Below are 22,456 nucleotides of genomic sequence, written 5' to 3'. Positions count from 1 at the left end.
TTTTGAACATTTTGGGGCATAGCATAGAAAGAGGGAGCATATTGATGGATCCTGAGTTCAGAAGGTGATGGAACTTTGTAACAAACAGGTGGATAGCACCAATGACAAACACATGCAAACCTTACAATTAATGGAGCAGTTGGCCCAGAATCAGTTGTCCTGAAGGTCAGAGAGCTGTTAGGAGTTGGTACAAGTAAGAGGGTGATGTGTCACAGGCATCAGTTGGAATGACCACACTACCACATCAGAAATCAATCTGGACAGCTCTTCTAGGGGAATAAATAGCCATCCTGGTCTTGGGCTTGGTGGAAAATGAGATTTTTACGAGATAATTGGAGTAGGCAGGGGAAGGGAGCCCTCTTGCCTTGCATTGAGATCCCATTATTCCAGTTTCTCATGTCCTGTAGACAAAAAGGTGGAGTTAGAAGACTGTACTTTGTCCTTGAGCTATAACTTCACTGGGGTTACAGAGGTGCAGTGGGCAACTCCTAAGACTGGACTGCTGCAATAGATGTGTCACAGTCTCTGCAGGGACAGGCAGGGAAGCCAAGGAGAGGAGCTTGTGCTCTACACAAAAGAATTACTTGGAAGCATGATTCTCTGCTGTGGAATGGGTCATAGGCCTGTCAAGCCTGTATGATTCAGAATCAGACAGGGCAGCAGCCACTAATGCTGTGCTGGGTGTTTGTTATACACAGTTGATCAAAAAAAGGCAAGGGGATGAGCCTTCCATGCAGCTATGCAGGTGATACCTGTTAGTGAAAGGCCTTTTTTCCCAAGGGCTATTTGAAACTGTTCTGCAAGGACAGCAGAATACCTGGGGCACTATTTAGACACAGATTTTGAAAGGAAAATAATTTGCATTTGGCAGCCCAGGCTGTAATGGCTGCAGATGGTAGGATTTCAGATCCTTAGAGAAATTAGGAGGGTAACTATGAGACTAAGGTCCAGAATTCTATCTTTGGAAGTAAACTTCTCAAAGTTTGGAAGTAAAGTGCTGTCAGCAGGCTGTCATTTAGGCACTGTGTTGCATAGGTGCAAGTTTGGAACCATTTAAGTTGGCTTTTTTGTTTTGCTGTGAGACAAATTACAGTGGCAAAAGAGACTTCACGTTGGAAGCCAGATAAGCAGATTTGAATTTGCTTTTTCATATAATCTATTCCTCACCCTGATTCTCTGTCATTACATATTACAATCAGACAAAAGTCTGATTTTAGTTTAAAAATTATTGGAAGATTATTCAGATATGATAATATAATCTTTGTTTTGTGGGTATTTTAATACATAAGCAATAAATTAAGGGTTTTGCAATGATACTTCTCTTAAATTTTGATCCTTTGTACTTTAAGAGGTGGAGACTCAATTTCATTCATATAAATGAATTAAAGATTCCCAATACAGAAAAACAGAAATTTTTTTCTTTGAAGGTGCCATGATGATGCTCATGTAGTTTTACTGGGACACATGGAAGATGATAACAAAAACGAAATGTTTATTATGTTCAGCAGGGTTTCATCAAGACAGCTTCTTTTTGTGCTTTTAAGACCAAGCCCTCTCTTTTTCAAAGGCTAGTAGTAGGTTAATAGCCACTGGCAGGGTTCTTCCTGTAAGACTCAGGAGTTATTCTGGTCTAGGGACCTTTGTAATATTGTATTTTCTGTATGGTTCTTCTCCTGTAAGAGTTGCTCCTTTAGAAGAGCTAAGTGTGTAAAGTCTGATAATTCTGTGAATGTGGAGGTATGAAACAAGATGTAAACATTGCTCTGTAATGAGTTTTTGCAGTGAAGTAAAGCTCTCATTTTCCTGCATTAAACTACCATTGATGTAGTTCTGAAGTTTTTGAAAGAAAAACTATTTGATTGCAGCTTTTCTTTAAGGTAAATGCCAATCTAATCTGTAGATATTTTAGAAAAGTGAAAATACAAGTTTGAATTATGAAATTTGAGTAGAAAATTCTGTTCTTTAGAACAACTAGGCTAATCCAAGATAAGGGCTGGAACACTCTGGTAGGACACATTAAAGACATCTGTCTTTTTGCTGTTTCTTTTATAAAGTGAGCTCTGTCTCAGTTCCAAGAATATAACAGACTTTCTTTACTAGTATTTGTAACTTTCTTTTTCAGAGAGATTGATATGATTAATTTCCTAGAAAGTGATATTGAACATGACTTCTTAAATAAGATCAGAACTATATTTGTCTCCAGTGCATGATGTGATTGATACATAAGATACATAAAACTGTTCCCTTGATCATAGGCTCTCAGATAAAATACTTGTAAATTTTTCAGTGTAAACTGTTATTTCCAGAGTTTTTGTAGCAGACAAAAAAAATCTGTTCTTGCTAAAAAAGTAGGTTTCATTAATCCTTACCCTTGGGGTCCACTTTGAAGACTGTTTGTTTTGGGTTTTAGCCTCCATAAGTGAAAAGCAAATACGTGGATTTGTTGCTAGTAGCATAGGAGAAAGGAACTGAAATTTCCAAGTACTTGTCCAGGCACAGAATGACATTCAGCACTGTGTTTGCCGTTCAGGTATGTTTTTGCTGATTCTGTTTCTGCTGAAGACAATGCAATGCACTGATGTTTCAAAAAAATAGTTGAACATCATAGACAATGCCCTCAAAAGAGTCAAGTGCCTCTCTTTGTGGCTCTGTTGTCAAAGAACCTGGCTGTCTGTAAGCAGTGAAGTTGAAGGAATGGAGGAATTGTGTTAGATCAGCAGTGTCCATGGCATATGTCACTGTTGTTCATGGTGAGGTTGCTGTCAGATCCTCCCTTAAGGGAGCACACGGTTCATAGAACACTGGCAATCGTACTAAGGTTTCAGCTAGTGGCATCTTCTGGAGAATATTGCATTGAAGCTGCCTCAGGATTATATTCTGGCTATGTGGACTTTTCAGTAAAATGTACAACTGTATTGCCCATTGGAGAAAGCAAGAAATGCTGTGATCCTTTCATAAAAGGATGAGGGACGTACTTACAAGCCAACTATAACCCTCCATTTCACCTTCTTAGGAGCTACTCAGCTGCAATTATTTATTTTTCTAAGTGTGTATGCTAACTGACTGACTATTGTTTGCTCTTGGGCTAAACAAAGTAATCTTTGTATTTAATAATAAAATACAGCATTTCTAGGACTTTTCTAGGTGGTTTTAAAGTAGAAATAGTAAATACAGTTACATCAAAAGTACTTGTTCAAACCTTCATATTATCTGAGATCCCTGGCTTCTCAGGTGAATTGCAGAGTCTTCATTCATTCCTGTGCAATGTGCACATCATGGTCTGGCTGTTGCTGTGTGTAGCTGAGCCACAGTGTGGCCATGAAGTCGTGTGCACATGAACATGTGCAATTCAAACACCTGCATCAGCTCACAAGTTGGGTTTTTTGGTTTGTTTGCATCAAGATTAATTCCTTAGTTTACAGAAAGCCTAATGGCTTTATAATGATTGTGATCATTGCTACTTGCACTGAAGGAAATGGAACATTTCAATCTAGATGTCTGTTCTTTGTTCATCAGAAATTATGGATGTGAGGGGGGCTGAGCACTAGAGCAGGTTGCCTGCAGAGGTTGTGGAGTCTGCTGTCCTGGAGGTGTTCAGAAGCTGTCAGGACACAATCCTGAGCAAGGTGCACTAAGGAGACCCTGCTTGAGCAGGGAGGTTGGCCAAGATGAGCTCCAATGGTCCCTTCCAACCTTAACTGTTCTGTGAAATGAAATGGTACATTGATTTGTTCATTGCTATAGAACATAAAGCATGTATTGAGAGCACTCAGATTGCAGAAGTGGCTTCAAAAAGATTTTCAAACTTCATTTTTATTTCCTTCTGTCAGTTTTAGATTGTTCATTTGATCTTTGCCTGGTTAATGTCTTTGCTGCTACTTTGTATTTCACTGTCCTCTCTACAGTCTGCATCTCTATCCTCTTACACCTTTACAGGCTAACCTCCATTTGCTACCATGTTAAAGGCAAAAGAACAAGTGTGTTCCTTCAACAGGTAAAAAAATTCAATTCACCTGTCTCAAGATAAATTAAAACTGTTTTGATTTTTGCTTAATATTATAAACCTGAGGTTAGGCAGTTTGTAACTTGAAGTATGCATAAAAATGCCTGGGAGTGAAAGGGGCCGGTCTGATCCTGATTTTTAGAAGATTTTTAGGACAGAGCTCGTGAGATGTAAGTCTGTTCACCTCACAACAGACATGACAATAAATTTCTGCTAGTGAACACACAAGTAAATGCAGTGAATGGAGGAGGAAGATGGACTCTGCACTGCTTGCATAAGGGAGTGATAGTTATCACATCTTACCAAGCTTTTAAAAAGTGCTGAAAAGTGTGAACATTAAACTTGTCTGGTTGGTTCCAGTTGTTTGGATGAAGCCAGACTAATTCTGTTTGCATGTGTTTCAGGTGGTGGTTGCCAGTTTCAGGTTGTCCCTTGTTTTTTTCCTATTGGTCACTGTCCTGCTATCAAGCCTGGACCACTGATCTCATGCTATTTAACTTAGAACCAAGCATTAAAAAAATAAATACATCAGTAGTTAACTAACCGAAAGTTTCTGGAGATGGGCACAGATGTATTAAAGTTACTGTTTTCACATAAGTGTGTTGTGGATTCTGTAGCTATTTCAGGGGCATTACTAGGAATGCTGTAGATTGAAATTACTAGGTAATTACAAGACTGTTTGTTTAAATGTATGTTTTAATGCCTAATTATCTCCTTAATTTGTGTTGAAGGCATAAAATTCTTGTATGTTATATGAAGTTTCCCTTGCTCAGATTGCATTTCTTCTAATTGATTTAAATCTTGGGCAAGATGAAACCTTAGTGCTTCTGGGGAGGTTTGTGTGACAGAAACCAAAGGCTGTAAATCGCATTTGGAGCGTTGCTTTGCTGTGGAGGGTAGAGATAAAGCAAGAAATAAAAATCATTAATAATGCTTTGGCTGTTGAATTTTGTGATACTATCACTCATATGCCCAGAAGATAAGATAGACGATTCTTTGTTCTTGATTAGGTCTTACATTTTGTTCTGGTTTTAGTTGTTTGTGTAGCATATAGTCTTGGGGGTGGGTGTGAGGAGCTCTGTTTTGTCCTGAGAGTGTTGCTGTTGTTCATAACCTGCTATCAAGGACCATGCCTTAAGAAAGTTCTTTCAGGTTGCCACTGGGAGGCTATTCATTATTAAGATTAAGTAGACACAGTGAGGCTGCAGGTATCTGTTTAGCAGGGGCATATTGTGCTCATTTCAAATATTCTGGGTAGGTACATGAGCTACCAAGATCAGTGTTTTATTTACCTGCAACTTAGATCAATTACTTGGCATCTCTTTGGTAAATTTAATTCAATAGGTGTTATTCAAATCACAGAATCTGTTAAGAGGGACTTTGCATTCAGTGTTTGCTACGTGTAACCAAGACTGTTATATCTGTTTCGCTAGAATGTGAGCATCTTGGAAAAGCATAGGTTATATTTTAGAAAGGTAGGGGAAGAATACTGACAGGTGTTACTGCCATGCAGGTAGTGTTTCACTGCTTTAATGTAGAGTGAAAATCACCACTAGGAACTAGTCTGTAAATCCCCAGACACAGGAAAGATACAGTGAGCCAGTTTAGTAAAACTCTAAAGGTACTTTGGTTGCCGAAGTGATTCCAAACTTGTTTGGTAGTGGTTTTTTAAATTCAGCTTCATATGTTTACCAAGAAATTATAGGTGCAGCCCCCTTATCTATAAGGAAAATGAAAGTAGAGGAAGAATTTTTGTCAAAGTAACTTTAAAGTGTAGTGAAATGCAAGAATGAAAAAAAACCTAGGTCTTGCAAATACCCTACAAACACTTCCTATTAGTACCAAAGACTTCTTGAATGTGAAGTTGGTAAACTGTAAAGTTACTTGAAGCAACTCTTAAATTCTCATAGGTTTATTTTTAAAATCTAGGTTATTCTCCCTCTCTTTTCCTGTGTTGAGGTTTCTATCACTGCTTCTTTTACCTACCTCAGTTTTGCCTGCTTTTTATGGACAGTGACATCTTAGTATAGAACTTGGGTTTGTATGTTGTACACAAGGTGATGCAGAATTCTTTCTTGATACAAGTGAAGCTTTGCTTAAAATTAGACTGAATAGACTGTACACTATAGATCTGCTTTTGTGCAATTGGAATTAAAGCAACAATTCTTTACCTTTAAACTATTCAGGATGCATTGTGGTGTTGAATGTGAAATTTGATGTTTCCTGTCAGCAGTAGTTGCATGTAGTACCAAGATCTACTAAACTGTGTCATCTAGTTATAAAAAAGTTTAATATGTTGCAACTTTAAATGCTAATATGCCTTCATTGTTATAGTAGTGTTTCTTCTGTAAAACAAACTAAATTTACTTGTTGAGTTTCTGGTGGTACCATGCATATAGGCAGACTTCAGGAGTAGGCAGATGTGGGATGGTATTCCTGAAGCTCTGGCATTTTGTCACAAATCATGCTAATAGATATGAAAGGCACACTACTTATTTCAGTATCTATGTTGTGATCACTTGAAATGGCAGGATGTCTGCTTTTCTATGTAAATTTCTTTAGGTAAACTGGACTACAATGCATATCTTTGTATGTTTTTTCTGCATTCTGTTGTGGGCCTTTGGTATTGTCCAAGAATGGGAGGACAAATGTCTCAGGCAGAGTAAATAGACACATATTTGTATGTATTTCATGTTTTTATCTAAGAAAAATATACAGCAAAAGAAAGAAACAGCCACTGCTTTTCTTAAACCTGGATGTTAATCATATACTTTTAATTTATAGCTAATTTGATTAGGAGAAACTTTGTGAAGAGGTTAGAAGGATTTGTTAAACAAACATGGCATAACTGTACTACATGTTTTACATCAGTCTGAAAAAGAAAAGTGAAAATTTTGAGGGGAAAATATTTTAATATTGGAAGGCACAATAACTATATTTTGGTGAATTCCAAATGACTTTTAATAATTAATTCCATAAACATACTGTTTGTGCTTGTGGTTGAGGAAGTGTTTTGTAAGCCTGGTTGTTTAAGGCCTGTTTGTTGGCAGTTTTTGGAAAGGCACAATGCAGAATATGTTGTCATGGAGAGATGATATTGTGAAAGGATACCTGTTATCAGTTGTGTTATTTTTTCCTCTATACTGGATTAGTTTTACAGGTGGCATCTTCTGGTATCTCCAAGCAGGTGTGTTCTACTCTAAATTGTAAAATCCTCTTAAAGGTGAAGAGTTAAAAGGGACTTAGAACATACATGGAATATAAAATGAAGGTGATATATTGTGCAATAGTGGATCAGTTACTGTCTTGAAGACTGCATGCAGGAATTATGTGGATGTTCTTAAATGTGAATTAAGGGAGATTATTTTTTAATTATTTCTCTTAACTAATTCTCCGAGTAATTCATCTTGTGAATTATGTTACCTGCAAAATACAACTTCTAGCTATTTAATCAAAAACTTCAGTCACCTGGGGCTTCTTGAAGAAAAATGACTTAACTGATATTACCCATGATAGTTCCTCTTGAGATTCTTCTGAAAGTTCTTGGCTTCAGTGATGTAATTCAGATGTAAACATTTGTCAAAAGCCCGGAGTTGCAATTCTGAAGGAGAATGTGTATTATGGGACCTGTTCTGAAACATGTTGGCTTTTTCTTCTCATTCTTGCCTTGCAATTAGAAAAGAGTTTTTGGTTATGATTTGATTCTCATAACATGAAATCTAAGTCAGTCACAAGAATGTGATCTTTCCTATGTCACTGCAATGATGAAAACTCATCTTCTTTATAGAGAGGATTTCTTTAATTGCAAGACATTCCAGTAGTTCAATCATTCATGCTGATGGTGTCTTGTATTGATTCCAACTTTCTTACAGGCTAGTTAAAATTCCTTGATTTTTTTATCTCCATCAGGCATCTTTTTTATTTTTATTCTAGGTTATTTACTTTCTAGAAGAGAGGGTCAAGCAGGATCCCCTGAAAAGCCATTGTCTGATCTGGGTCGTCTCTCCTACTTGGCTTATTGGAAAAGTGTCATATTGGAATACCTGAACTGCCACCACGAAAAACAAATCAGCATCAAAGGAATGAGCCGAGCTACTGGGATGTGTCCACACGATATTGCCACAACCCTGCAGCAACACAGCATGATAGATAAAAGAGAAGATAGGTCAGTGAATCTTGTAACAAAAAAAAAAAAAAAATAATACTGAGACCAAACATTACTTACAAAACAGTTGATATGAAAAATGTCTGTGTAAAAGTTTGACTTTAAAATGAGTGATAACCATCTTACTGTAGAAGTCAGTACGAATGAGTCTTACATAAAGAGCTTTTCTTCCTGGGGATTTTTTGGATGGTTAATGGTTATTAGAAGTATGTATCCAGCTCAAAATATTTTCAGTTTAAGAATTTTGTTTCATTCAGTATAATCTTCCCCTAAGTGTTCCCAGCTCTGGTTGTGCAAATATTTTGCTTTGAATACCAGTGAGGGAAAAATTTGTGTTTGTGGGTGGCAGTCTCTGTTTCCACACCTCCTCTGTCAATCATTGCTGAGTTCATGGGACCAGATCAGCTCTCCATGAAGTGCTCCTGCTCAAGGTGCTGGTAATACAAGTTTCTATTTAACATTATGATCAATGTTGAAAGTCAATGCAGTGAGAAGGTGAGTTCCTGTTTTGTGAATAACTTCTTTCTTCATGCTCTTGATGGGTAGTTTAGAACTTTACTGGGTCATTGTTCTTGTTTGGTCTGTTTCTTTCCATAAAATGTCTTAAATGACTTTCAATGTTATTTATGTTTCTGAAGATGATCTTAATTATTTTTGGATATTCCAATCATAGAAACTTTATAATTAAGCAAAGCTGCCTTACAAGCACTGGCTTGCCAAAAAAATAAAATTAAAATCAGAGAAAGTTCAGCCTCAGTAATTTTTATGTGTCCCAGCACTAGTATTCAAAACAAGTAATTTTTGAACCAGTAAGAACATAAGTCTTCAAAACAGAGATGGTTTACAAGATGGTGTATGAAAGTAGTAAGAGGAGTGCTGGCATTGCCTTAAACCCTTACTGGCGTACTTAGTTATGGACAACCTGACAACAAATGTATTTTAAGGGAAATTTTTCCTGCATGTAATGAAGTAGAAGTTTGTCACAGTTCTGGGAAGAGGGTTCTGGATCTGGTTTCTTTTTTTAACTTTTGTTTTTCACTGAGACTCTTGTTACTTCACCAACCTGATTTTTACAGCACTTGAAATTCTTGCTAATCCTTGTTTAGAATTGTATAGTTCTTGGTAACAAGGGAGTTTGATGGGATAAGTGCTAATATATTAGCATATTGTACAATTTTATTAATCTTTACCTACTTTTGGTATGCCACTTCATAGTAATTGGAAAGTTGTTTTGTACTTCATTAGCACAGGACTAAAGTACATTTGTATGCCTTGTTAGAAAACCTGTGCATCTGACTTGCTTTCTTGTCATCAGCTGTAACATTACAACTTTCTCACTCTTGACTTGATGATCCACAGTATTTTCTTTCTATGTTTGTATGCAATATTAAAATTAGAAATTGTTCTGGCAGTGATTCAAGTGCCACCACAAAACCTCTTGAATTAGGTTTGGAGTAGTCAACTATAAAACCTTTACTTTCCACTCTGTTGCCCTAGTGATGGTTAATACTGAGCTTTCACTTCATAAACTGTTGTTTCCTCAATTCCTCTCAGTAAACAGTCAGTAGTGTAAGGATGTTATCACTGTGTGTCAGTTGGTATTTTTAGTTTGATAAATCCTTTCATTTACCCATCTTTTTTCCCAGGTTGTTTTGCAAAAGGATGACAACTATAGAAGGGCTATTCTAGGTGATCACTTTCTAAATTAAATTACTGTTTATTTGATTGTAGATTTGTAATTATTAGAAGGGAAAAGCTGATTTCAAGTCATATGGAGAAACTGAAAGCGAATCCACGTATCAATGAAGTAGATCCTGAAAGCTTGAGATGGACTCCTTTGTTAGTTTCTAATGCTGCAGTTTCTGAAGAAGAGAGGGAAGCAGAAAAGGAGGTAATATCAGAAATATTTTCTGAATTTCTCTTCCTTTGGCTTTCATAACTCTGAATATTCAACACAGACAGTCTTAAATAGAGCAAATTTAGCTTTGACCACTACACACTGTTATTGTAATGCAGAATTTTTGGAAGCTGTGCAGCAACACATGGTAAGTTTGGGGGAGATGCATATAAAAACTTAAACTGTGAATCACTTGTCGTAGAGCTGTATTTATCAGTCCTGAGGTAGTCAAAGAGCATGTAATCAGATCAAATTTGGTGCAGAGCTCAGGGGCTGCACTGTCAATCGATTCTTTGTGTTCTCAACTTGCTCAAAGTGATCCAGTCAGTGGGCATGTAATGTAGTGCTAAAGGACTTAAATCAATTCGCTGCATCATTAATAGTGCTAAATATCCCATGAAATGCAATCTTCTTTGGTTTGTTATCTGTTAACTGTTGTAAAGGAGCAACTAGATGATTCAGCTGAAATGTTGTTGCTAGGTTAGCCAGCAGTGCTAATCAGGGTTGACTTATTTTAACTATTTAGCTGCATGTAAAGGATATGGCTAAGTAAATGCTGTTTCAGTGACCTGTTATTTTAACCTCAACCCTTCAGGCTGAGCGTCTTATGGAACAAGCTAGCTGCTGGGAGAAGGAAGAGCAAGAAATGTTCTCCACAAGAACTAATAGTAGGCAATCACCTGCAAAAGTACAATCTAAAAATAAATATTTGCGATCTCCAGAAAGTGTGGCAGTGGTGGGGGAGCGAGGGCAATCCACAGAACAATCTAAAGAAAGCAGTGAGGAGGATGGAGGGGATGAGAATCAGCGGAGTTCCCCTCCCCGCCTGACAAAGCCCCAGTCCCTGGCCATGAAAAGAAAGGTGTGTAACTTCAGTGCTGTGTTCCTTTGTCTCTGATTTCAATCTAATTGTTATCAACATAATAACAGCCTGGTTTTTTTACAAACATTTCTTAGACTGTTTTAATCCTTTATGTGTTATTTGGAAACTTAACTACTCCTCTCTTTTCTGCACTCCATCCAATTTTTTTCCTTTTGGGTTTTTCACAGAACTGTAAAATATTAGTGACAAAAAATCAGATTTTTCTGTTAACTTTTAAACTAGAGATTGCCCTCTGCTGTTTGGCATTGGTATAGGTTCAATATCTTAATGGTTCTTTCTTTTTTTATATTAAGATGGAGTCCAGCTTGTGGGATTTGTCATTTTATGTTTTGTTGTTTTGCTTTGTTTTTTTTAATTTAGGAACTCCTAAAAGGGGAGTACTGTTTTTTCAAAAGAAATGCTGTTAAAGTAAAAGGGTTTTTTTTTTTACCCATGTTCTTCTAATTTGAATGCTAAATTCTGGTTACTGTCATATTTGCATAATTCTTAATTTCTTTAAAAAACCAACTCTTTGTGTTGCTTAAATTAGTAAACTTAAGAATCCCAAAATTTTAAAGCAGTCACCTTAGCCTATGTATTTTGGCATCTCTGATGAGAATTTGGAAATTGGATTGTCACTTTGGTTATACTTGAAGTGAGCTTGCTTTCAAGTAACCATAAATCTCTGAGAGTGTATAATAGAAAAACAAAATCTTGACCAGTTTTTTAGAGCAGCCAACTGTAGGATTCTTGAGGTGCACTTCTTCAATGTTATCTACTTTTCTGTATACATACTTATTTCTAAAAATAGCAGAAACCCAAAATGTGGAAGACAAGCTTTGATACTTGTGAAAGTTGTTGGGGAATTTTAAATCTACAGAGGAAAAATGTGTGAGTACAATTTAAGTAATAGTGCTATGAATATTATTTGGCAGAAGAAGGTAAAAGCTACTACAATATAAAGAAAATTTCAGTCTTCATTTTCCCTTAGAGAAAGGTTGATATACATGTATACATACTTATTTTAACTGTTTAGACACTTTACTTTTAGATTCTGTCTACATCAGAATTTGATGCTACTTAAGGGTTTTTTTTTTTAGTAAGTAAATGGATTATTGTAAGCTCATTCTACAAAAGTTTTGTCTAGAATAAATGAATGAATGGGACTGTAGGAAGAGTTTGATTTGTGGAATTATTTTTCAGAGACCTTTCATACTGAAAAAGAAAAGGGGCCGTAAACGCAGAAGGATAAATAGCAGTGTTACCACAGAGACAATTTCTGAAACAACAGAGGTGTTGAATGAGCCTTTTGATAACTCAGATGAAGAGCGTCCCATGCCACAGCTGGAACCCACCTGTGAGATGGATGGAGAGGATGATGACTTAAAGCCTGTGATTAGAAAAGCTTTTGAGTATCAACCTGGGCAGCAGAAGCAGGAGGAACAAGAGCAGAACAAGGAGGAGAAAGATATTAATTGTTACAGGAGTGATGAAAATTGTACAGGTAAACTTAAAATGTTCCTGTATCTTTGCAAAAATGATTTTGTTGGGTTGCCTTCTAAAGAAGTGTTTATTTTTGTTGTAAGTCTGGAAATTTTTAATGAAATGTATTTAGCAGTTATTATAATATCTTTTTTCCTTGAACACAAAAAGCAAATCTTTTCCAGTCTGAGGTATAGAAGTTCTTGTCACATTATCAAAAACAATTTCTATGTCCCTACGGCAGGGCATTTCTTGCTCAACAGTGCAAAGGGTATCACTGGAATATTGTCCAATATAGTTTTTGTACCAGTGGTAAAGGATACAAGCAAAAAGTAAGGTTTGATTTATACAAATACCTTTCTATTCAGCATTGTTGGTAATTCAGTGAAATATTTGGTGCTTCTGTGGCATAATACAGCCTCAGCACCAGGATGCTGACTTTTTTCCCCATGAAAGAGACAGTTTTAACTGTGTCCTTTCAAAGCTGCTTTTGTAGTTTGATTTCAAGGATATTTCCTGTCAGAAAAGTTAATGAATGGATAGTGAAACTACTAATGAGCTACTCTGAATGTACACTCTTCCCTTGACCTCCTAGCCCTCAAATTATGCATATGAGTTTTAATTCCAGGATGAAATGACTAGACTCTCAGGTCTGTATATTTTCTGTAAGAAGCTGGTAGGTACCACTTCAGTATTTTTGTAATTGCATTAGAAGTTTCATCCTTGTGATCCTCAATTGAGGGATCATGGGCTGATTTTCTTTCAAGCAGCTCTTGTGTGATGTGGTACATTAGAGCATGATCACTTTTTCTAGCTTCTTAAAAGAAATTACTTAAACTAATAGTAGCAAATTCCAGCTATGTCCCAGTGGTCAGGTTTGCACTGTTTTAACTAGACTGATGTTTTGTATTTGCCCATGGACCACATCATCACAATAAAGAAGTATCACTGAAGCCATTACACTCCCAAGTGCAGCATGTTTTATCTTGATAATTCTCCTTGTTTTCTGGGGTATATGTAAGTGATATCTGGGGAGAAAGGAAAGAGATTAATGTGTTTGGATCCTTTTTTAATAGTCAATGGATTAGTTTAATGTTCTGATGCACTCTGTGTATAACTTAAATTATATTTTGCCTTTTATCATCTCTTGTGAGCCATGTCATGACATGTTGCCATGAGAAAGTACTACAATGCACCACTTTTTCAGTATTGATATTAAAGCATGATTATATATTTGTTATGGCTTGTCCTCCAGAATGATCAAAGAAGGAACTCCAGACTTTCATGTCATTACTGTCAAAAAAGATGAATGCGTGTTAGATCAATGTCTGTATAAAGTGAAGGCATACATCTGTTCTAAAACCAAAGGTGGAAAATGAAATATTTGGACAGTATTTGCTTTAGTTTACATGCCTTGTCATTTAAATCTCTGGGATTCTTCTAATGTATAAATGGTGGTTCTGATAGTGTCTGTTAAAAGGCCACCAAACCATAACATATCTGTGTAGTGTCTTTGAGCTGCAGATACTACATTATTCTACTGTGTTTTGAGACCTGTTTATAACTCTTTCATACTTAGTACATTTTGAGTTTATAAATTATTTTCAGGTTTATATTGGAGAATATTGATTAGTCTGCAAGCTAAGACTTTTTTCTTTTTTTTGTCTCTATTACCTCCCAAAGATAATACAGAGGATGTAGCTGTGTTGGAAGAAAGCACTAAAGACAATCTTGAACCTTTAAAGAGTAAGCAGGGTTGGCCCAAAGGAGTTAAACGTGGTCCATCTAAATGGAGGCAAAGCAAAGAAAGAAAACCTGGCTTTAAGCTTAATTTATACACTCCACCTGAGACTCCCATGGAGCCTGACTATCAGATGCTGGTGGAAGAACAAAAGGACGTAGCTGAAGACAAGCCCTGTTCAGTTCCTGCTGTTGCAGAGGAACCTATTAAAGAACCTGATGAAGCATTACCACCACCAGATGATGAGGTGAAAGAAGTAGAACCTGAATCTCTGAATCCACCCAGTGAACCCTTTGAAAAAGAAGAAAATAATATTGTGAAAGCTGGGGAAGAAGAAAGGAGCATAGAAGAAGATGAAATCACTTCAAAAGATCAAGAAAAAGACAAAGCAGAAGTTTTTGTGCACAAAGAAGAGTCTGTGCATTTGGATGATCAGGAGGAAGAGGAGGAGGAGGATGAAGAACCCTCTCACAATGAGGATCATGATGCAGATGATGAAGATGATAGTCACATGGGTTCAACAGAGGTGGAGAAAGAGGAATTGCCTGGTGAAGCTTTCAAAGAAATGCTGGAAACTCAGCAGTCTTTTTTAGACGTAAATGTTCAAACTGGTAATTCAAATCAGGAGGAGTTAATGGATTGTGGGGTTGACCTTGCAGCTGATGAGTGTGAAAGTGAGCAGAAAGAACTTGCTACAGATTCAGACCCGGTGCCTGAATCTGATGATGATCACGCGGACAACAACCAGGACCAAAAAGCTGGAGAAGAATTACATTCCGATTTCAAGGGAGAGAGTACTGAGACCATGGAGATTGACTCCGAGACAGTTCAGGCAGTACAGTCTCTAACCCAAGAAACAAGTGAGCATGAAGATACATTTCAGGACTGTGCAGAGACTCAAGAGGCCTGTAGAAGTTTGCAGAACTATGCCCACAATGACCAAAGTCCCCAGATGACCACACTGGATGACTGTCAGCAGTCTGACCACAGCAGCCCAGTCTCATCCGTGCACTCTCATCCCAGCCAGTCAGTTCGTTCTGTCAGTAGTCCAAACGTTGCTCCTTTAGAGAACAGCTATGCTCAGATCAGCCCGGATCAAAGTGCCATTTCTGTGCCCTCTTTGCAGAACATGGAGACCAGCCCAATGATGGATGTGCCCTCTGTTTCTGATCATTCGCAGCAAGTTGTGGATAGTGGGTTCAGTGACTTGGGCAGCATTGAGAGCACAACAGAGAACTATGAAAACCCAAGCAGTTACGATTCTACAATGGGCAGTAGTATCTGTGGGAACAACTCTTCTCAAAACAGTTGCTCGTACAGCAGCCTTACATCTAGCAACCTAACACAGAGTAGCTGTGCAGTCACCCAGCAGATGTCTAACATTAATGGAAGCTGCAGTATGATGCAACAAGCAAACATCAATTCTCCTCCCACTTGTAATGTGAAATCTCCCCAAGGTTGTGTTGTTGAAAGGCCTCCAAGCAGCAACCAACAGTTATCCCAGTGCAGCATGGCTGCTAATTTCACACCACCTATGCAGTTGACTGAAATCCCCGAGACTAGCAATGCCAACATTGGATTATATGAAAGAATGGGGCAGAGTGAATTTGGAGCAGGGCATTACTCACAGCCATCTGCCACCTTCAGCCTTGCTAAACTGCAACAGTTAACTAATACGCTTATGGATCATTCTTTGCCTTACAGCCATTCAGCTGCTGTAACTTCCTATGCAAACAGTGCCTCTTTGTCTGCCCCCTTAAGTAACACAGGGCTTGTTCAGCTTTCTCAGTCTCCACATGCTGTTCCTGGAGGACCCCAAGCACAGGCTACCATGACCCCACCCCCCAACCTTACTCCTCCTCCCATGAATCTGCCACCTCCCCTTTTGCAGCGTAATATGACTTCATCCAATATTGGAATATCCCACACCCAAAGACTGCAGACTCAGATGGCCAGCAAAGGTCACGTCTCTGTAAGAACCAAATCCACGCCTCTGCCACCTGCTGCTGCAGCCCATCAGCCACAAATTTATGGGCGAGCTTCACAGACTGTGGCCATGCAAGGGCCTGCACGGACCTTAACAATGCAGCGTGGTATGAACATGAGTGTAAATTTAATGCCAGCCCCTGCTTATAATGTCAATTCAGTGAACATGAATATGAACACCCTTAACGCTATGAATGGTTACAGTATGTCCCAGCCAATGATGAATAGTGGCTACCACAGCAATCATGGGTATATGAATCAAACCCCCCAGTACCCTATGCAGATGCAGATGGGAATGATGGGAACTCAGCCATATGCACAGCAGCCAATGCAGACAGCACCCCACAGTAACATGATGTACACTCCTCCGGGCCACCACGGCTACATGAACACAGGCATGTCCAAGCAGTCTCTCAATGGATCCTACATGAGAAGGTAGGCCCTGGGAGAGACACGCTACCGAACTGGCGTATGGCATTGATCTGCACAAATACCTTTGGAGAGTACGATTTCAAAACCAGCAATTGGTGTGAATGCAAAAACATTTGTTGGCACCATTTAAAAGCTGTATGCAGCAGAAAGCCTTATACAAGTTTTTCTTTGTTTCTTGCTTTGTTGTCTTTTTCTTTTTTTTTTTTTTTTTTTTTTTTTTTTTTCTGTTTTGGGGGTTTTTGTTTATTTTTTAACATTGTGAGATTTAACTTCTCTTTGGGGGGAATTAGGTGATTTTCCATTTTTTGTTTATTTCATTGAGCTTGAAGTTCTCTGGAAAGGAAGAACTCTTTCTATGAACTGCAATTACACAGCAGCTGATGGTTCAGAGCCATTTTATGTGCCTGCTCCCATTAAAAATGTGGATAAACAGACTCCAAACCTATCAGACAGTACTGGATCATGAGCTTTTTCTCTCTCCTTTCCCCACATGTAAATGCCTTTTAGCAGTTCTTTTATTGTATTATTTTGTTTCTGAAGGTGACACTTCTGCATGCCGCTAATGTCTTTGTTAGTGACAGTGCATTTTGTAGTACTGTACAAGTGTTGTGCTTAACAGTAAGCCATTTCTTAATTTTTTTGCCTTGATTAGGTTACCCTAGTTTGAGGGGTAAAAAAACCAGAACTATATTTTTGTTAATTATAAAACTTGTAAAAATAATAAAAAAGCTGCAAAAGCTATTCACATTTTGGTTAGCTCAAAGGGTTTTATTGCTGTATGTTTAGTGTAAAGTTGAGACTCTTTTCCATTTTTGTGACCAGTTTCTTTGGGGCTGGGTAGGAAAAAGGCAGCTTTCTGTTTTATAAAAACTTACATTTTTTTTGTTGATTGAAACATCTCAGTGTTTATTTGTCAAGTTTTGAAACATTTTCGTATATGTCCAAATACTTGGCAGGATTTAAAAAAAAAAAAAAGTAGTGAATTTGGTGTAAAGTTGCTATTTTATGGAAATGCCTCTAACTTTACATTTTCATTCCATCTGTAGATTTTTCTATCTTTATAAAATATTGGAGTTATTTTTTAAGGGAAAAAATAGAGCAGTAGCGTGTGAATAGCTCAAACTAAGCTTACAGATCGCATGTAAAAAGGCAAAAGTTATTTGTGTCTGTTTATATTGCTTCCTTTTTTGTAGCCTTTGTACCTGTACAGAGTGACTGTAAGGGCCGAAGAGAAGAGGCTTGATACATGTAAAAATAGGACCCAGTGACACTCTTGTATTTATCTGTTATCTTTTTAGTCAGTCACTTAAAAAATACCCACAAAAGACCCACCCAAGCAACAAAAATAAAAACTGCAAAAAACTACAAACACCCCTACCCCGAGCTGTACATTTTAACATAAAATAAATTATGATGAGCCATTTTTAGCCTCTTGTGTCTTGTCATAGTTTGATGTTGCATGGGAATTACCTCCTGAAACAGTGTTTGTTACAGTGCTCTCACATGCTTGATCTAAAGCCCATTAAAGTTGGTGGGGTTTGGATTAGGCTGTTTAGAGCTTAAGTGTAGGTTACTCATCATAATTGCATACACCTTGTGAAAATAAAGAATACCTAAGATTATTTTTTTTAATAATCTTAATAAAATATTGAATAAATATGTATTTAATACCTTACAAGGTTGTCAATATTTAATGTATGAAACTTCTTTCTTACAGAAAGTGTGAATATATATATAAAAGGATATATGATAGTAACAGATATGGTGTTTGAACTGTATTTTAATGATAGAATTGTAATATCTTCCTTTGTCATTGTTGCTGGGTGACAAGATGCAAATTCTGCATTGAATCTATGGGTTCTGTGTATATGTAGGTATTTGGGTACATACAAACACACAGAGATGAGCACTTCTCATCTAACAATGGAAGATCTGTTAAAGACAAGAAGGCTGTCTATATGTGGATCTCGTGAGTGGACCAATTCAAATGTGGCAAGTGTGAACCTACACCAGAAAATGTCTTTATAATAATTTTTCAGAATGCTTCTAATGTGGATGTTGCCACTGTCACTGCAGTAAGGTGTGAGGAGTGCCCATCTTGACTAAAAACTGTCCCCATTCCAGTATGTAAAACAGCTTTAAAGGTAATATTTCACTTATCTAAAAGTAAAAAAAATGCGTATTTCCTAAAATAAAACCAGTACTGTGTGGTGGTGTCAAATCAAGAAACTGATGCTACTGATTCACGTGCATGACCTGTTAGTTTTAATACAGTGGGGCAGCAGTGAATCTAAAATAGTGAATCTAAATGAGAGCTAAAATTGCTGGTCAAATGGTAATCTGGAGTAACTTGTGTTTCTGGGGTTCAGAACACCTGATAAGGGAGCACAGTACAACAAAAATCTTGGTTCATGCCTTACATTGTCACATTTGTTGACTGAAGGCGGAGAGTATTCATAGTACTTAAACTTTGTTTTCATCTTCACAAAGTAACTCACCTTTTTTATGCTTAGGGAAAGGAAAGTGGAACTTGACACAGTTCTGTGCTGCCTTTAGGTGTGTTTAGCTTTATGTTTTGTGATTTTTTCATTGGTGTGTTTTCACAGGGAGTGTAAAAGCTACCTGGGTCTTTATCTGCTGCTTATTTTCAAGTTTTGAAGCCTGTAACATACAGGCAAGTCAAACCTTCTTACTGTTTCAAATATTTGCTAACCTGAAACAGAGCATCCTGACTCCAGCATATTGCTAAAATTCTATATTGGCAATATATGGGTTAAGAGTTGGTTGGGAAATGATGCAGAGTGTGTGCACCACAGGCAAATTTCCATTATAATTCTGTTATTTCAGAATTTAATTCCTTTCAGGAATCCTACATCTTTTCCCCTAACAACTGTTGAGCTCTGAATTGCATTACAGCCCTAAAATTTCTGATAAACAAGAAAGTTGTCTTTTCCTTGACAGTTGTACTTGTTCTCTCTTATGCACCTTTCAGTGTGAGTTTTGCCGGTGTGCTCTCGCACTCTCTCAGAGGGCAATGAGCTCTTGCTTTAACTGTCTTCAAAAAATTCTTCACAGAATTGCAATAGATGGTTCTTGTGAAAGGCAGGAGGCTTCCTTGGCCATGCACTCTTACAGAATGCTCCATGCCACAGGTGGTTGGCAAGAAGGAAATCCACTTGCCTTGTTCAGTGTGTGTGTTACTGCAGACCTGGCTTGTAGCTGGAGTCTGTGCTGCTGGCACTGTGAATCAGCTGATTAGCAGCTTGCAAGAGTTGCCTCACTTCATGGAAATCACATATTCCAGAACTTCTGCTTTTCTGTTTAGTCTCATTAATTCTGGGAGAACAGTAGGCAAAAGAAGCTGAGAAGTAAATGAAAAGTATGTTCACTTCAGAACTGCTTAATGGCACAGCTGTGGCAGCAGAGTCCTTCAGGCAAGACCTGGTTCTAGGAAAGGTACTTGTCTTTGGAGCAGGACATACTTCATCTGGAAACTGCACTCAGCCCTTTAGCAGAGACAGGAATGGTAAGTGTTGTTCTGCTCAGGCTGCCTGATCCCCCAGCAGCTAGCAAAATGCAACCAATTCTTTAATAACATTGTAAGAATCTCTGATATAAGCAGAAATGAAGGACTGCTGAAGGTACTAATCTTCCATGTTAGATCACTGTCTGTGTCTGTGTTTCATAAGCTGTTTAATTTGTCCATCTGGAAGGGTGGCTGATGGAAGCAAACTCCATTTATATCAGAATGGTAAATAGAAAGAATGGCCCTGGCAATTTTCTGTAGTGCTGAGGGTGATCAATTATGCATGCAAATCAATGACAAATCCCCTTTTAGTTACAGCAGTCATCAAGTTCTCATGCAGGAGACAAGAAAGAAGACAACCTGTAACTAAACAAAGGGAAGTCCTTACAGATTTTTGTTACCTTTTAGTTTATCATTTGATACAGAATTCCTGTCTGTAAATCAAATGCTAAGAAACATTTGGCTTTCACTGCCAGTGCAAAGTAAAGCAGAGCCATGCAAGGCAGGTTTCTCTGACACAAGGCTGGAAGACCTGTGTCTGTGAAAATTAAACTGCAATAGACAAGAAGGTGCATTTGGAAAGGTGCATTTCAAGGAAGTAGGTGGAAAGAGTTGAGGACCCCATCCAAAAATATTTTTATTCTAAACCCACCTTGTGAGTGCTTATTTATTTTTGAAATGTCAAATTACTTCCTTTGAAGTAATTCATAGTTGAATTTCTGAATTATAAATTCAGAAATAATAGTTCACTATTATTTCTGGGGGTTTTTTTCAGTGGTTTTTTTTTTTTTTCCTTTTTCCATTGTAATACAGGTATAGGGATACTTAATTTGTTTAAAGTCCCAGAGTTTGTGTATTTCTATCATGAATATTGTTCATGTTGTGATGCCTAATCTGTACTCAGTTTTTAGCAGTATTTTAGTTATGTTAAATGTGGTCTGCTTTTTTGGGAATTTAAATATAAGGTGCTTATTTATGCAGATAAATCCAAATGATAAATCAAAAGTATTGCATTATGGTTATTTGCAGCCTTGGCTACAGGTAGTGTTTGGAGATGAATTGTTTCCTGGGTTTTGAGCCCCAAAAGGAAATGAAGGAATAGAATAGCTTTCACACTAGAGGTGCCCAGCCTGTGAAACACTGTTACCATCTACTAAAAATATATAAAGTTGTGCTCAACTCTGATTAGTAGCCTATCCTTGCAGTTCCCAATTACACATTTCTGCCCTGTATTTTTTTTTTTCTTTTTTAGTATCCATACTTAGTTCATACACTACCAATGTTGCAAAGTCCCTTGTCAGCTGGCAAAGACCAAGAGAACTCTCCTGTGTGCTTGAGGGCCAGGCCATTTCTCTCAGCACTGAGCAAATACCTCCTATCCTACATTAAATTAGGTAAAATTCTGATAGGGAGGGTGAGTACCTCACCTTTTGCAGATGCAGCAAAGGTAAATGTGACTTAATTGGGATACTCCTCATTTTAGGAATAACAAATGCTGGCAAAACTCATTGTTTCAAAATACAGTTGGTGATCATTTATATTAAACAGGGTAAATGGAATAAGTTAAGGCAGAAAATTTGTCTGGTGTCCCCATTAGTGTATTAGCAGCACTTCTGTCAGCAGATGCAGTTATTGACAAATGTAACTATGTGGGAGCACAACAACCTATTAAGATGGCTAAAGCTGAGATAAAAAGCACTTGGTAGTGATAAATATGAGCAGTGTCTGGAAGCACTGCAGCAGCTTTCTTCTGCTGTTAGGTCACTGAGAGGTTTTTTATTTTAAAGACTTGATTGGTGCTTCTTGCCTTTTCTAAAGTCTCATTAAAACTGGTTATAATCCACTATTAGTTAGGGGGCTGTTAGAGCTCTAAAAGTTCAGAATTGAACTTCATCATAACAATCATCATAGCAATGTAAAGAACATGATTCAGGCAGTTGAAGGATCTAGAACAAGTTAAGCAATTAAAACTGAAAGTCCTAAAATGTCATGTCTATGTATCTCCTTGAATTGTTGTCCATTGTAGCTGCTCATGTATCTGACCTCCTCGAGGGTGTTGCTTTGTTTCTAGTTCTCATGGTGCAGTTGATCCTCATGTAGAGGCTCTAACTGCTGTGCTGCCCTGGATTATCACTGAAAAAAATAAATAGAATTGCCAGGAAACAGCACAAAAAGGCAAACTCCTGTAAAACCCTTCAGGACACTGGACTAAACAATTCAGTGTTTTTCCTGCAAGATTTCTTCAGGAATGCCTATTTGCACTCCTTTAAAGGCTGTGGGCTTGAGTTAGGATCAGGATTTTGGAGGTACTCAGCTAGGAGATAGTTTTAAGTTCTGCTTCTGTGTTGTAAACGTTTGTGGG

At 37.6% G+C, this 22,456-nt stretch overlaps 1 protein-coding gene across 13 annotated transcripts in view; it reads left to right on the top strand.

Annotated features, from left to right (window-relative positions):
* Positions 1-17,995, top strand: part of KAT6B (lysine acetyltransferase 6B) — a 108,981-nt gene extending 90,986 nt beyond the window's left edge. For all 13 annotated transcript variants that reach the window (XM_079313175.1, XM_079313176.1, XM_079313181.1 and 10 more), the window contains 5 exons: positions 7,937-8,168; positions 9,900-10,059; positions 10,661-10,927; positions 12,131-12,431; positions 14,093-17,995. In XM_079313175.1, the coding sequence (XP_079169301.1) occupies positions 7,937-8,168; positions 9,900-10,059; positions 10,661-10,927; positions 12,131-12,431; positions 14,093-16,575 (3,443 nt within the window). In that variant the 3' untranslated portion in view covers positions 16,576-17,995. The remainder of the gene's footprint in view (positions 1-7,936; positions 8,169-9,899; positions 10,060-10,660; positions 10,928-12,130; positions 12,432-14,092) is intronic.
* Positions 17,996-22,456: the final 4,461 nt, after the last annotated feature.

Source organism: Erithacus rubecula (genome assembly GCF_903797595.1).
Source record: "Erithacus rubecula genome assembly, chromosome: 9".
NCBI lineage: Eukaryota > Metazoa > Chordata > Aves > Passeriformes > Muscicapidae > Erithacus > Erithacus rubecula.
The sequence above is the reverse complement of the archived record's forward strand: the minus strand, read 5'-3'. Positions and strand labels throughout refer to the sequence as shown.